General features: G+C 45.8%; 1 protein-coding gene across 1 annotated transcript in view; it reads left to right on the forward strand.

Moving 5' to 3' along the window:
• Positions 1 to 12,350, forward strand: part of LOC139581456 (collagen alpha-1(XXIII) chain-like) — a 255,802-nt gene that overhangs the window by 147,125 nt on the left and 96,327 nt on the right. Inside the window, exon 3 of the mRNA XM_071411243.1 lies at positions 9,728 to 9,772. Coding sequence (XP_071267344.1) covers positions 9,728 to 9,772 — 45 coding nt within the window. The remainder of the gene's footprint in view (positions 1 to 9,727; positions 9,773 to 12,350) is intronic.

The raw sequence follows: 12,350 nt of genomic DNA on the forward strand, positions 1-12,350 counted from the left end.
ATGTACAACCATATTAGAGACACATATTTCCCTCAGATTACACAGATCCACAAAGAATTAGAAAACAAACCCAATTTTGATAAACTCCCATATCTAGTGGGTGAAATACCACAGTGTGCCATCACAGCAGCAAGATTTGTGACCTGTTGCCACAAGAAAAGGGCAACCAGTGAAGAACAAACACCATTGTAAATACAACCCATATTTATGTTTATTTATTTTCCCTTTTGTACTTTAACTATTGCACATCGTTACAACACTATGTATAGAAAAATATTACATTTGAAATGTATTTATTATTTTGGAACTTCTGTGAGTGTAATGTTTACTGTTAATTTTTATTGTTTATTTCACTTTTGTTTATTATCTACTTCTCTTGCTTTGGCAATGTTAACACATGTTTCCCATGCCAATAAAGCACTTAAATTGAATTGAAATTGAATTGAGAGAGACAGAGAGAGTGAGGGAGAGAGATGGAGAGACAGGGAGAGAGAGAGAGAGAGAGAGAGAGAGAGAGAGAGAGAGAGAGAGAGAGAGAGAGAGAGGGGGGGGAAGGAAGGAAGGAAGGAAGGAAGGAAGGAAGGAAGGAAGGAAGGAAGGAAGGAAGGAAGGAAGGAAGGAAGGAAGGAAGGAAGGAAGGAAGGAAGGAAGGAAGGAAGGAAGGAAGGAAGGAAGGAAGGAAGGAAGGAAGGAAGGGTGTTATTCCAGATGTAGAGGACTAACAGCTGGTTCATCAATAGAGAAGTTAAACAGATTAAACTCTCTCCAGACCTCTACACTTGCCTTGACAAAAACTGTTATTAAGACACATATTGTTAAGCTTTTCATCACTCAATTTTGCAAATGATTCTTTGCACAAAGAACTAAAATGAGTTATGAGTTCCTGTATAAAAAAAAAACATTAATAAAAACTATTACAATGTTGTAGATACATGTTTTAGGTCCTAGAGGAAAGGCTTTGGCATTTATCGGTTGTGCATTCATGTAATTTGGACATATTCATTAATATTCAATCTTTTGGGAGAGAAATGTGGAATGTCTCTCTCTCCTCAGGCCAACTCTCATTCTCTGAATTATACACTAACTAGAGGCAAAGAGTGTGTGTGTGTGTGTGTGTGTGTGTGTGTGTGTGTGTGTGTGTGTGTGTGTGTGTGTGTGTGTGTGTGTGTGTGTGTGTGTGTGTGTGTGTGTGTGTGTGTGTGTGTGTGTGTGTGTGTGTGTGTGTGTGTGTGGGGGAGGGGGGTGGCCTACAGGGTCATAGCAGATGGAATCCAGGATGATGGGATGCAGTTGGTAACACTCACCAGACCGGAGCCCGGCCACGCGCGCGCGCACACACACACACACACCGGTATAAGCGTTGATGGAGAAATTGTTTCCAATCCCAGTCCCCAGTCAAGCGGATGGCTCTTGTCAGTGAGCTAGTTGTGGATGTCAGCATGTCTAAAATGAGCTGTGTATGTTGGTGTGTATGAGCATGCTGGTGTGTGTGTCTGAACCTGTTCCTTTTCTGACTGGAGTTTCAGTACTGTCTCCACACTGACTTCACCTCTCCGAAAGTAATGGTGGGTGAACGGTCTCTCTCTGTGTGTGACTGCAGGCCATGGTGTGAGGTTTAGTGGGCTGTGGGCTGTGCTCCGTGTGTGTTTTCCCAAACAGGCAATGCTCCTGCCACTCAGGGCTAGCTCTAGCCAGTCAAACCCAGACCCCCAACCAGGGGCAACAGTTAAAGGCCCAGTGTAGTCAAAAAAACGTGTAGTCCTGTGTTTTATATACACTGGGTGTACAAAACATTAGGATCACCTTCCTAATATTGAGTTGCACCCCCTTTTGCCCTCAGAACAGCCTTAATTCATCAGTGCATGGACTACAAGGTGTAGAAAGTGTTCCACAGGGATACTGGCCCATGTTGACTGAGGCCAAAAGGTGCAACTCAATATTAGGAAGGTGTTCTTAATGTTTGGTATATTTAGTGTATATTCGCTGAGAGGTGATTTGACTACTCCTACTCCTGGGCCTGTATCCATAACGCCTCTCACAGTAGAACTGCTGATCTAGGATCAGGTCCCCTCTGTATATACAGTATGATCTCATTCATTATTATCTACAAAGCCAAACTGATCTCAGATCACCACTCCTACTTCGAGACGCTTTGTGGATATGGACACTGATGCCAAACTCTGTTAGGTAGTTTGAGGAGCGGATGGGGGTCAACTGAGCCAAGTCAGAGGTCGAAGTATATCGTTCAAGTGTTAAAAACAATTAACGTTACTTCAATACGCTCTCTTCTGGCTTCAGATACTAGTTGACCTCAGTTATTTCTTATCTCAGATCTCTTAGCCTGTTTTGCCATTAGCTTGTGCCATAAACCTTTACACACCATCCAGGATTGGATAACCTTTAACCTTAGATCACTGATGGTGATTGTCCTAATAGTCACACATGGCTTCCTCTCCTTGTCTCCTTATCTTGGACGCGATTGAGAGGTGAAGGGTCTAGATAGGTTTTCACCGATGTGCTTCCACTTGTCAAGTCCTGTCAGATCAGCTAGAGGAGAGACACAAAGGAAGCTATTTAAGAGTGTTAGGAAATTACCATGGAGAGAGACCAAGCATGGAACACATGGAGAGAGACCAAGCATGGAACACATGGAGAGAGACCAAGCATGGAACACATGGAGAGAGACCAAGCATGGAACACATGGAGAGAGACCAAGCATGGAACACATGGAGAGAGACCAAGCATGGAACACATGGAGAGAGACCAAGCATGGAACACATGGAGAGAGACCAAGCATGGAACACATGGAGAGAGACCAAGCATGGAACACATGGAGAGAGACCAAGCATGGAACACATGGAGAGAGACCAAGCATGGAACAGATGGCGAGAGACCAAGCATGGAACACATGGAGAGAAACCAAGCATGGAACACATGGAGAGAGACCAAGCATTAATCCTCCAGTCAATCCTGGCCCTACATCAGCCTGTCATCACCACGGAAGTTTATGCACACGACGAATCACATGGTCCGGTTACAGTCCCCTTCAGCCCTGGCCACCTCCGTGTATGTCGGCATGACACCTCCCTCTGCCTTTCATGTCCAACAGAAACAGAGGTACTGCAGGGGCTCCTGGTGACCAACAGACCAACAGACCAGAATATCAATACTGGATTATTGCTCTGAACACAGTCAGTGGTCAGGATAAACTTAGCGACATGAAGCTCTATACTCTCGAGACTCTGTACCTCCTGAACCCCAATTACCCCCCCTACCTTCCCCTCCCCCCACCCCCCCACCGCCCCAGGAATCTGTTCTGGCCCCCTGGTATTGAGTTGTCAGTCCCTGCCAGGGCAGGTGCCAGGGCAGGTTCACTGTGGTGTTTATGGCTGGAGGAAATGGGGGAGTGGAGCAGGGGAAGTGGAGAGCACTCGGGGGCTATTAATACCTGTACTGGGGGTGGAGGGGGCAGGGGTGGTGGGGCAAAAAGAGCCAGGGGCATGCAGGGTTATGATGTAGGAGGAGGGGGAGACAGGAGCGAGGTAGTGATGCCTACATTAAAAAAACAGAGGGAGAGGAGGTGGGAAAGTTAGAAGCAAAGGGAGAGAGAGAGAGAGGTAGAGAGATCGCAAGAGAGAGAGCGGCAGAGAGAGGTAGAGAGATCGCAAGAGAGAGAGCGGCAGAGAGAGGGAGCGAGAGAAAGAGAGAGAGAGAGAGGCCACACATTCCAATTGGCTATACTTAAACTCTGTAACACCAGCCTTAGCTCTGGCATCTCCCTCAATATTTGGAATTAAGGACTGATCACCCCAATCCACAAAAATGGAGACAAATTTGACCCCGATAACAACCGTGGGATATGGGTCAACAGTAACCTTGGGAAAATCCTCACTATCATAAACAGCAGACTCGTACATTTCTTCAGTGAAAACAATGTACTGAGCAAATGTCAAATTGGCTTTTTACCAAAACACTGTACTACAAACAAATCAAAATAAATGCAAAGTCTTCTCATGGTTTGTTGATTTAAAAAAAAAAGCTTTTGACTCAATTTGGCATGAGGGTCTGCTATGGAAATTGATGGAAAGTGGTGTTGGGGGAGAAACATACAACATTATAAATTCCATGTACACAAACAACAAGTGTGTGGTTAAACTTTGCAAAACACACACCCTAATGGAACATATACATCAACGAATTGGCGAGGGCACTAGAACAGTCTGCAGCACCCGGCCTCACCCTACTAGAATCTGAAGTCAAATGTCTACTGTTTTCTGATGATCTGGTGCTTCTGTACCCAACCAAGGAAGGCCTACAGCAGAACCTAGATCTTCTGCACAGATTCTGTCAGACCTGGTCCCTGACAGTACATCTCAGTAAGACAAAAATAATGGTGTTCCAAATAAGGTCCAGGACCACAAATACAAATTCCATCTGGACACTGTTGCCCTAGAGCACACAAAAAACTAGACATAACTTGGCATAAACATCAGCGCCACAGGTAACTTCCACAAAGCTGTGAACGAGCTGAGAGACAAGTCAAGAATGGCATTCTGTGCCATCAATAGGATCTTACATTTTGACATACCAATTAGGATCTGGCTAAAAATACTTGAATCAGTTATAGAACCCATTGCCCTTCATAGTTGTGAGGTCTGGGGTCCACTCACCAACCAAGAATTCACAAAATGGGATAAACACCAAATTGAGACTGCATGCAGAATTCTGCAAAAATATCTTCAGAGTAAAACGTAAAACACCAAATAATGCATGCAGAGCAGAATTAGGCCGATACCCGCTAATTATCAAAATCCAGAAAAGAGATGTTGAATTCTACAACCACCTAAAAGGAAGTGATTCCCAAGCCTTCCATAACAAAGCCATCACCTACAGAGAGATGAACCTGGAGAAGAGCCCCCTAAGCAACCTGGTCTTGGGGCTCTGTTCACAAACACAAATAGACCCCACAGAGCCCCAGGACAGCAACACAATTAGACCCAACCAAATCATGAGAAAACAAAAAGATAATTACTTGACTCATTGGAAAGAGTTTACAAAAAAACTGAGCAAACTAGAATGCTATTTGGCTGCAGTAAACAGAGAGTATACAGTGGCAGAATACCTGACCACTGTGACAGACCCAAATTTAAGGAAAGCTTTGACTATGTACAGACTCAGTGAGCCTTGCTATTGAGAAAGGTCGCCGTAGGCTGACTTGGCTCTCAAGAGAAGACAGGCTATGTGCACACTGCCCATAAAATGAGGTGGAAACGTATCTGCTCTTTCTAACCTCCTGCTAAATGTATGACCATAATAGAGACACACATTTCCCTCAGATTACACAGATCCACAAAGAATTTGAAAACAAAGAATTTAGAAACAACCACAATTTTGATAAACTCCCATATCTACTGGGTGAAATACCACAGTGTGCCATCACAGCAGCAATATTTGACCTGTTGCCACAAGAAAAGGGCAACCAGTGAAGAACAAACTATTTGCACATAATATGACATTTCAAATGTCTTTATTCTTTTGAAACTTTTGTGAGGGTAATGTTTACTGTTCATTTGTATTGTTTATTTCACCTGTGTTTATTAATACTTCACTTGCTTTGGCAATGTTAACATATGTTTCCCATGCCAATAAAGCCCTTGAATTTTAATTTAATTTAATTTAATTGAGAGGGGTAGATATAGAGAGATAAGGGGGTGGGTGTAGAGAGAGAGAGGGGTAGAAGAGAGAGAGTGAGGGGTAGAGAGAGAGAGAGGGGTAAAGAGAGAGAGAGGGGTAGATAGAGAGAAAGAGAGGGAGAGGGGTAGAGAGAGAGTGAGAGAGAGAGAGAAGGGTAGAGAGAGAGAGAGAGAGAGGGGGGGGTAGAGAGAGGGAGAGAAGGGTAGAGAGAGAGAGAGGGGTAGAGAGTGGTAGAGAGTGAGAAAGAGAGGTAGAGAGAGAGAGAGCAGGAGAGAGAGGTAGAGAGAGTGAGAAAGAGAGAGAGAAAGGGAGAGCGAGAGAGGTAGAGCGAGTGAGAGAGAGAGAGGGAAAGGGAGAGAGAGAGATAACAGGAGGGAGAACTGGAGGGAGGGAGATATGAAATGAAAGAATCAGTTACGGAGCAGGAGAGATGATAGAGAGAACAGGACTGTGCTGGAGGAGTCTGCAGAGGTACAACAAGAGGAACAGACTGCAAGTAGAAAGCATATCTGCAGCCAGAGCAGTTTAGCAGCAGAACACAAAGCTAGACTATTAACCCAGGCCAGGCCCAGAGCCAGTATGGTTCCCATTTACCTGCACAGTCGGGGGGATCTCTGAAGGTGGTTGTGAGGGGAAGCGAGGGGGTCCAATAGCCAGATAGAGCGTTCTGGGGCAGAGGGATGCTGGATGGTGGTGGACTGAAGAAATTGAGAAGAAAAAAATCTTCATGCCTTTGGGAACCTTTCTGAGTTTTGGGGTAAATGTATTGTGGTACTATGTGCACTTGTGTGCTATGATCTCAAAAACAAAGTTCAAATATATACATATAGATCTTCATTTGAGCCAGTTTTGCTATAGCAGGAAAATAATCCTGCAGCAACAGGAAATGTGAATAATGTGGATTATAATTAATTGACATTTCTTGTAGGGATTGATCCATTTCCCATAAGGGAAAATCGAGTTTGACATTTCAAAGTGTAAATTACAAACTTCAAAAACCTTTTTAAACCTCAAATACACTACACATTTTACATTTCCTGCATTGCAGTACAGTTCTACTGCAACAGGGTGATCAAATTAAGATCCTACATCTGTACTCAAGCAAGAGCTGAGATTTACACATATTTATTTAGATTTATACAGCGTATGACTCATTTTTCCAGAAGTTCCAACCTTTCCCATATTCACCAGCATGGGGTCTGTGTGTTTATTGAATTCTCAGTGGGAAAAGCATCTGGCTCCATCATAGCTCCTGCTCTGTTTTGCTCTGCCCTGGTCTCTCTACTGTTAGTTTTACTATGTTGGCTGTCTCATCCTCGCTGGCCTCACCATACAGTATCCTGGCACCTGTCCTGGTGTTTTAACTGCTCTGGCTGCCTCATAGCTGTACTGTGTCTCTTCCTCAACATGAGATAGACCAACCCTATCAGCCCAAATTCTCAAGACAGGCTTTAATGGCAGGTCATGGGTGAGGTGAGGATTGGCACCAAACCAGTGGAGGAGAGGGGTTGTGTTTGGTTTGGCTGGCCATCAGAGAGAGAGGATGGGATGACTGTCACTGTGTGTGTATGGGATGTCTGTGACTTTGTGTGTATGGGATGACTGTGACTGTGTGTATATGGGATGACTGTGACTGTGTGTATATGGGATGACTGTGACTGTGTGTGTATGGGATGACTGTGACTGTGTGTTAATGGGATGACTGTGACTGTGTGTATGGGATGACTGTGACTGTGTGTATATGGGATGACTGTGACTGTGTGTATATGGGATGACTGTGACTGTGTGTATATGGGATGACTGTGACTGTGTGTTAATGGGATGACTGTGACTGTGTGTATGGGATGACTGTGACTGTGTGTTAATGGGATGACTGTGACTGTGTATATGGGATGACTGTGACTGTGTGTATGTGATGACTGTGACTATGTGTATATGGGATGACTGTGACTGTGTGTATGGGATGACTGTGACTATGTGTATATGGGATGACTGTGACTGTGTGTATGGGATGACTGTGACTATGTGTATCTGGGATGACTGTGACTTTGTGTATATGGGATGACTGTGACTGCATGTTGATCTCACACACACACACACACACACACACACACACACACACACACACACACACACACACACACACACACACACACACACACACACACACACACACACACACACACACACACACACGCACACCTGTTCCCACTCAGGTGCATCCAGATGTTCTTGGCGTCTTTACATCTGGAGCACCTCACACACAGTGGTTCCTCATTTAAAAGTTGCTTCAAACCTCAGTCGGTATGCTGTGGTATGCTGCGGTATGCTGCGGTGAGAATACAGTGCATTAGGAAAGTATGCAGACCCCTTGGCTTTTTCCACATTTTGTTATGTTAAAATTGATTAAATTCATTTTTTCACCCTCGTCAATCTACACACAATACCCTATAATGACAAAGCAAAAACAGGTTTTTAGATATTTTTGCACATTTATATATAAAAATTATATAATATTTACATAAGTATTCAAACCATTTACTCAGTACTTTGTTGAAGCACTGTTGTCAGCGATTACAGCCTTGACCCTATTTGGGTATGACACTACAAGCTTGACACACCTGTATTTGGGGAGTTTCTTCCATTCTTCTCTGCAGATCCTCTCAAGCTCTGTCAGGTGTGATGGGGAGTGGCGCTGCACAGCTATTTTCAGGTCTCTCCAGAGGTGTTCGATCGGGTCCAAATCCAGTCTCTGACTGGGCCACTCAAGAACATTCAGAGACTTGTCCCGAAGCCACTTCTGCATTGTCTTGGCTGTGTGCTTAGGGTCGTTGTGCTGTTGGAAGGTGAACCTTCGCCCCAGTCTGAGGTCCTGAGCACTCTGGAGCAGGTTTTCATCAAGGATCTCTCTGTTGTCCATTCATCTTTCCCTCGATCCTGACTAGTCTCCCAGTCCCTGCCGCTGCAAAACATCCCCACAGCATGATGTTGCCACCACCATGCTTCACCGTAGGGATGGTGCCAGGTTTCCGCCAGACGTGACGCTTGGCATTCAGGCCAAAGAGTTCAATCTTAGTTTCATCAGACCAGAGAATCTTGTTTCTCATGGTCTGAGTCCTTAAGGTGACTTTTGGCAAACTCCAAGCGGGCTGTCATGTGCCTTTTACTGAGGAGTGGCTTCCGTCTGGCCACCTTACCAGAAAGGCCTGATTGGGGAGTCCTTGTGGAAGGTTTTCCCATCTCCACAGAGGAACTCTGGAGCTCTGTCAGAGTGACCATGGGGTTTTTGGTCACCTCCCTGACCGAGGCCCTTCTCCCTCGATTGCCCAATTTGGCCAGGAGGCCAGCTCTAGGAAGAGTCTTGATGGTTCCAAACGTCTTCCATTTAAGAATGATTGAGGCCACTGTGTTCTTGGGGACCTTCAATGCTGCAGACATTTTTTGTACCCTCGAAACAATCCTGTCTCTGCGCTCTTGGACAATTCCTTCGACCTCATGGCTTTGTTTTTGCTCTGACATCCACTGTCAACTGTGGGACCTTATATAGACAGGTGTGTGCCTTTCCAAATCATGTCCAATCAATTGAATTTACCACACGTGGACTCCAATCAAGTTGTATAAACATCTCAAGGACGATCAATGGTAACAGGATGCACCTGAGCTCTATTTTGAGTCTCATACCAAAGGGTCTGAATACTTAGGTAAAGTTTTTTATATTTTAATGCAGTTGCACAAATTTGATTGTTATTGTGTGTAGATTGATGCTAAAAAAATATATTTCATAAATTTTAGAATAAGGCTGTAACGTAACAAAATGGGTAAAAAGTCAAAGGGTCTGGATACTTTGCAAATGAACTGTATAGAACACCCCCAATGGACATACTTCTCTGCCAACACACACACACATCCAACTGTTTTATCTCATCCGTAGTTCACAATCCCCATATGCCCTTTTTAGCCCCAGCTCTAAACCTACAACTTCTTCCCTGACTTTTCACTGATGACTTTTGCATTCTGTCTGTGTTTCCTTCAGGTCCTCCTGGAAAGCGTGGAAGGATGGGCAGAAGAGGTGATACCGGTAAGTGTCATATCTCTGTCTTTAACTGTCCCCACATTCTTCTCTTTCCTCTCTACATTCTCTCTCCTCTTACCCCACATCTTTCTTCCTCTTCCCATCCCATCTCTCTCATTCAGTCCTCTCCCTCTTTTGCATCCCCATCTCTCTCATTCAGTCCTCCCCCTCTTATGCATCCCCATCTCTCTCATTCAGTCCTCCCCCTCTTATGCATCCCCATCTCTCCTCCTCTCCGCCCCATCATCTCTCCTCCTCTCCTCCCCATCATCTCTCATCCTCTCCTCCCCATCATCTCTCCTCCTCTCCTCCCCATCATCTCTGCTCCTCTCCTCCCCATCATCTCTCCTCCTCTCCTCCCCATCATCTCTCCTCCTCTCCTCCCCATCATCTCTCCTCCTCTCCTCCCCATCATCTCTCCTCCTCTCCTCCCCATCATCTCTCCACCACTCCCCATCATCTCTCCTCCTCTCCTCCCCATCATCTCTCCTCCTCTCCTCCTCTCCTCCCCATCATCTCTCCTCCTCTCCTCCCCATCATCTCTCCACCACTCCCCATCATCTCTCCACCACTCCCCATCATCTCTCCTCCTCTCCTCCCCATCCTCTCTCTCTCTCTCATCACTCTCTCTCTCACTTGTCTCTGTCATCTCTCTCCATCTCTCTTTCTCTTCTCTCCCTCTCCATCTCGCTTTCTTTCTCTCTCTCTCGCTCTCTCGTTCTCTCTCTCTCCATCTTTCATCTTCTTCTCCATCTTTCTCTCCCCCGAGGGCACGCATGATGTGGTAGTGAGCTAGGACAGTCAGTGAACCATGACTCAGAACAGTCAGTGATAGAATACAGCAGGTCTTTCTCCCTGTCCCCCCATGTCCATTCCAACCTAACGCTAACATTGGCCACATGGTCATATGAACGTCGCCCATGTGTTAGCGGTGCAGCCTGAGCAGTAGCAGCTGCCCGAGCAGTAGGACAAACTTAATGACATTCTGCCTTGCCAACATCATGGCCCTCCCTCCTCCTTTAGTGTGTTAGGGTTTCTCTTAAACCACAAAACACTTATTGGGATCAGTAAGTAACAGATCTGATTCAGGGTGAAACCACCGGTGCCTTGGAATCCTTTAGTGTAGAAATCCTCAATACCAAGTTTGGAAAACCCTGCTGTAGATCAGTGGTTCTCAACTGGTTTTGCCTCGGGACCCAAATTAACCAGGTTGTCGCAGGTTTAGTGTCCCTGTGTTCCCATCGTTATCTAAATATCGCCAGAATGGCCTGACTCTAGCTGTCTACAGCATGGTCTGCCTCTAGCTGTAAACAGAATGGCCTGACTCTAGCTGTCTACAGCATGGTCTGACTCTAGCTGTCTACAGCATGGCCTGACTCTAGCTGTCTACAGCATGGCCTGACTCTAGCTGTCTACAGCATGGTCTGGCTCTAGCTGTAAACAGAATGGCCTGACTCTAGCTGTCTACAGCATGGTCTGACTCTAGCTGTCTACAGCATGGCCTGACTCTAACTGTAAACAGAATGGCCTGACTCTAGCTGTCTACAGCATGGTCTGACTCTAGCTGTAAACAGAATGGCCTGACTCTAGCTGTCTACAGCATGGTCTGACTCTAGCTGTCTACAGCATGGCCTGACTCTAGCTGTCTACAGCATGGCCTGACTCTAACTGTAAACAGAATGGCCTGACTCTAGCTGTCTACAGCATGGTCTGACTCTAGCTGTAAACAGAATGGCCTGACTCTAGCTGTCTACAGCATGGTCTGACTCTAGCTGTCTACAGCATGGTCTGACTCTAGCTGTCTACAGCATGGCCTTACTCTAGCTGTCTACAGCATGGCCTGACTCTAGCTGTTTACAGCATGGTCTGACTCTAGCTGTCTGCAGCATGGCCTGACTCTAGCTGTCTACAGCATGGCCTGACTCTAGCTGTAAACAGAATGGCCTGACTCTAGCTGTCTACAGCATGGTCTGACTCTAGCTGTCTACAGCATGGCCTGACTCTAGCTGTGAACAGAATGGCCTGACTCTAGCTGTCTACAGCATGGCCTGACTCTAGCTGTAAACAGAATGGCCTGACTCTAGCTGTCTACAGCATGGTCTGACTCTAGCTGTCTACAGCATGGCCTGACTCTAGCTGTGAACAGAATGGCCTGACTCTAGCTGTCTACAGCATGGCCTGACTCTAGCTGTAAACAGAATGGCCTGACTCTAGCTGTCTACAGCATGGTCTGACTCTAGCTGTCTACAGCATGGCCTGACTCTAGCTGTGAACAGAATGGCCTGACTCTAGCTGTCTACAGCATGGCCTGACTCTAGCTGTAAACAGAATGGCCTGACTCTAGCTGTCTACAGCATGGTCTGACTCTAGCTGTCTACAGCATGGCCTGACTCTAGCTGTGAACAGAATGGCCTGACTCTAGCTGTCTACAGAATGGCCTGACTCTAGCTGTAAACAGAATGGCCTGACTCTAGCTGTCTACAGCATGGTCTGACTCTAGCTGTCTACAGCATGGCCTGACTCTAGCTGTGAACAGAATGCCCTGACTCTAGCTGTCTACAGCATGGTCTGACTCTAGCTGTCT

This window comes from Salvelinus alpinus, chromosome 7 (genome assembly GCF_045679555.1).
Source record: "Salvelinus alpinus chromosome 7, SLU_Salpinus.1, whole genome shotgun sequence".
Taxonomy (NCBI): Eukaryota; Metazoa; Chordata; class Actinopteri; order Salmoniformes; family Salmonidae; genus Salvelinus; species Salvelinus alpinus.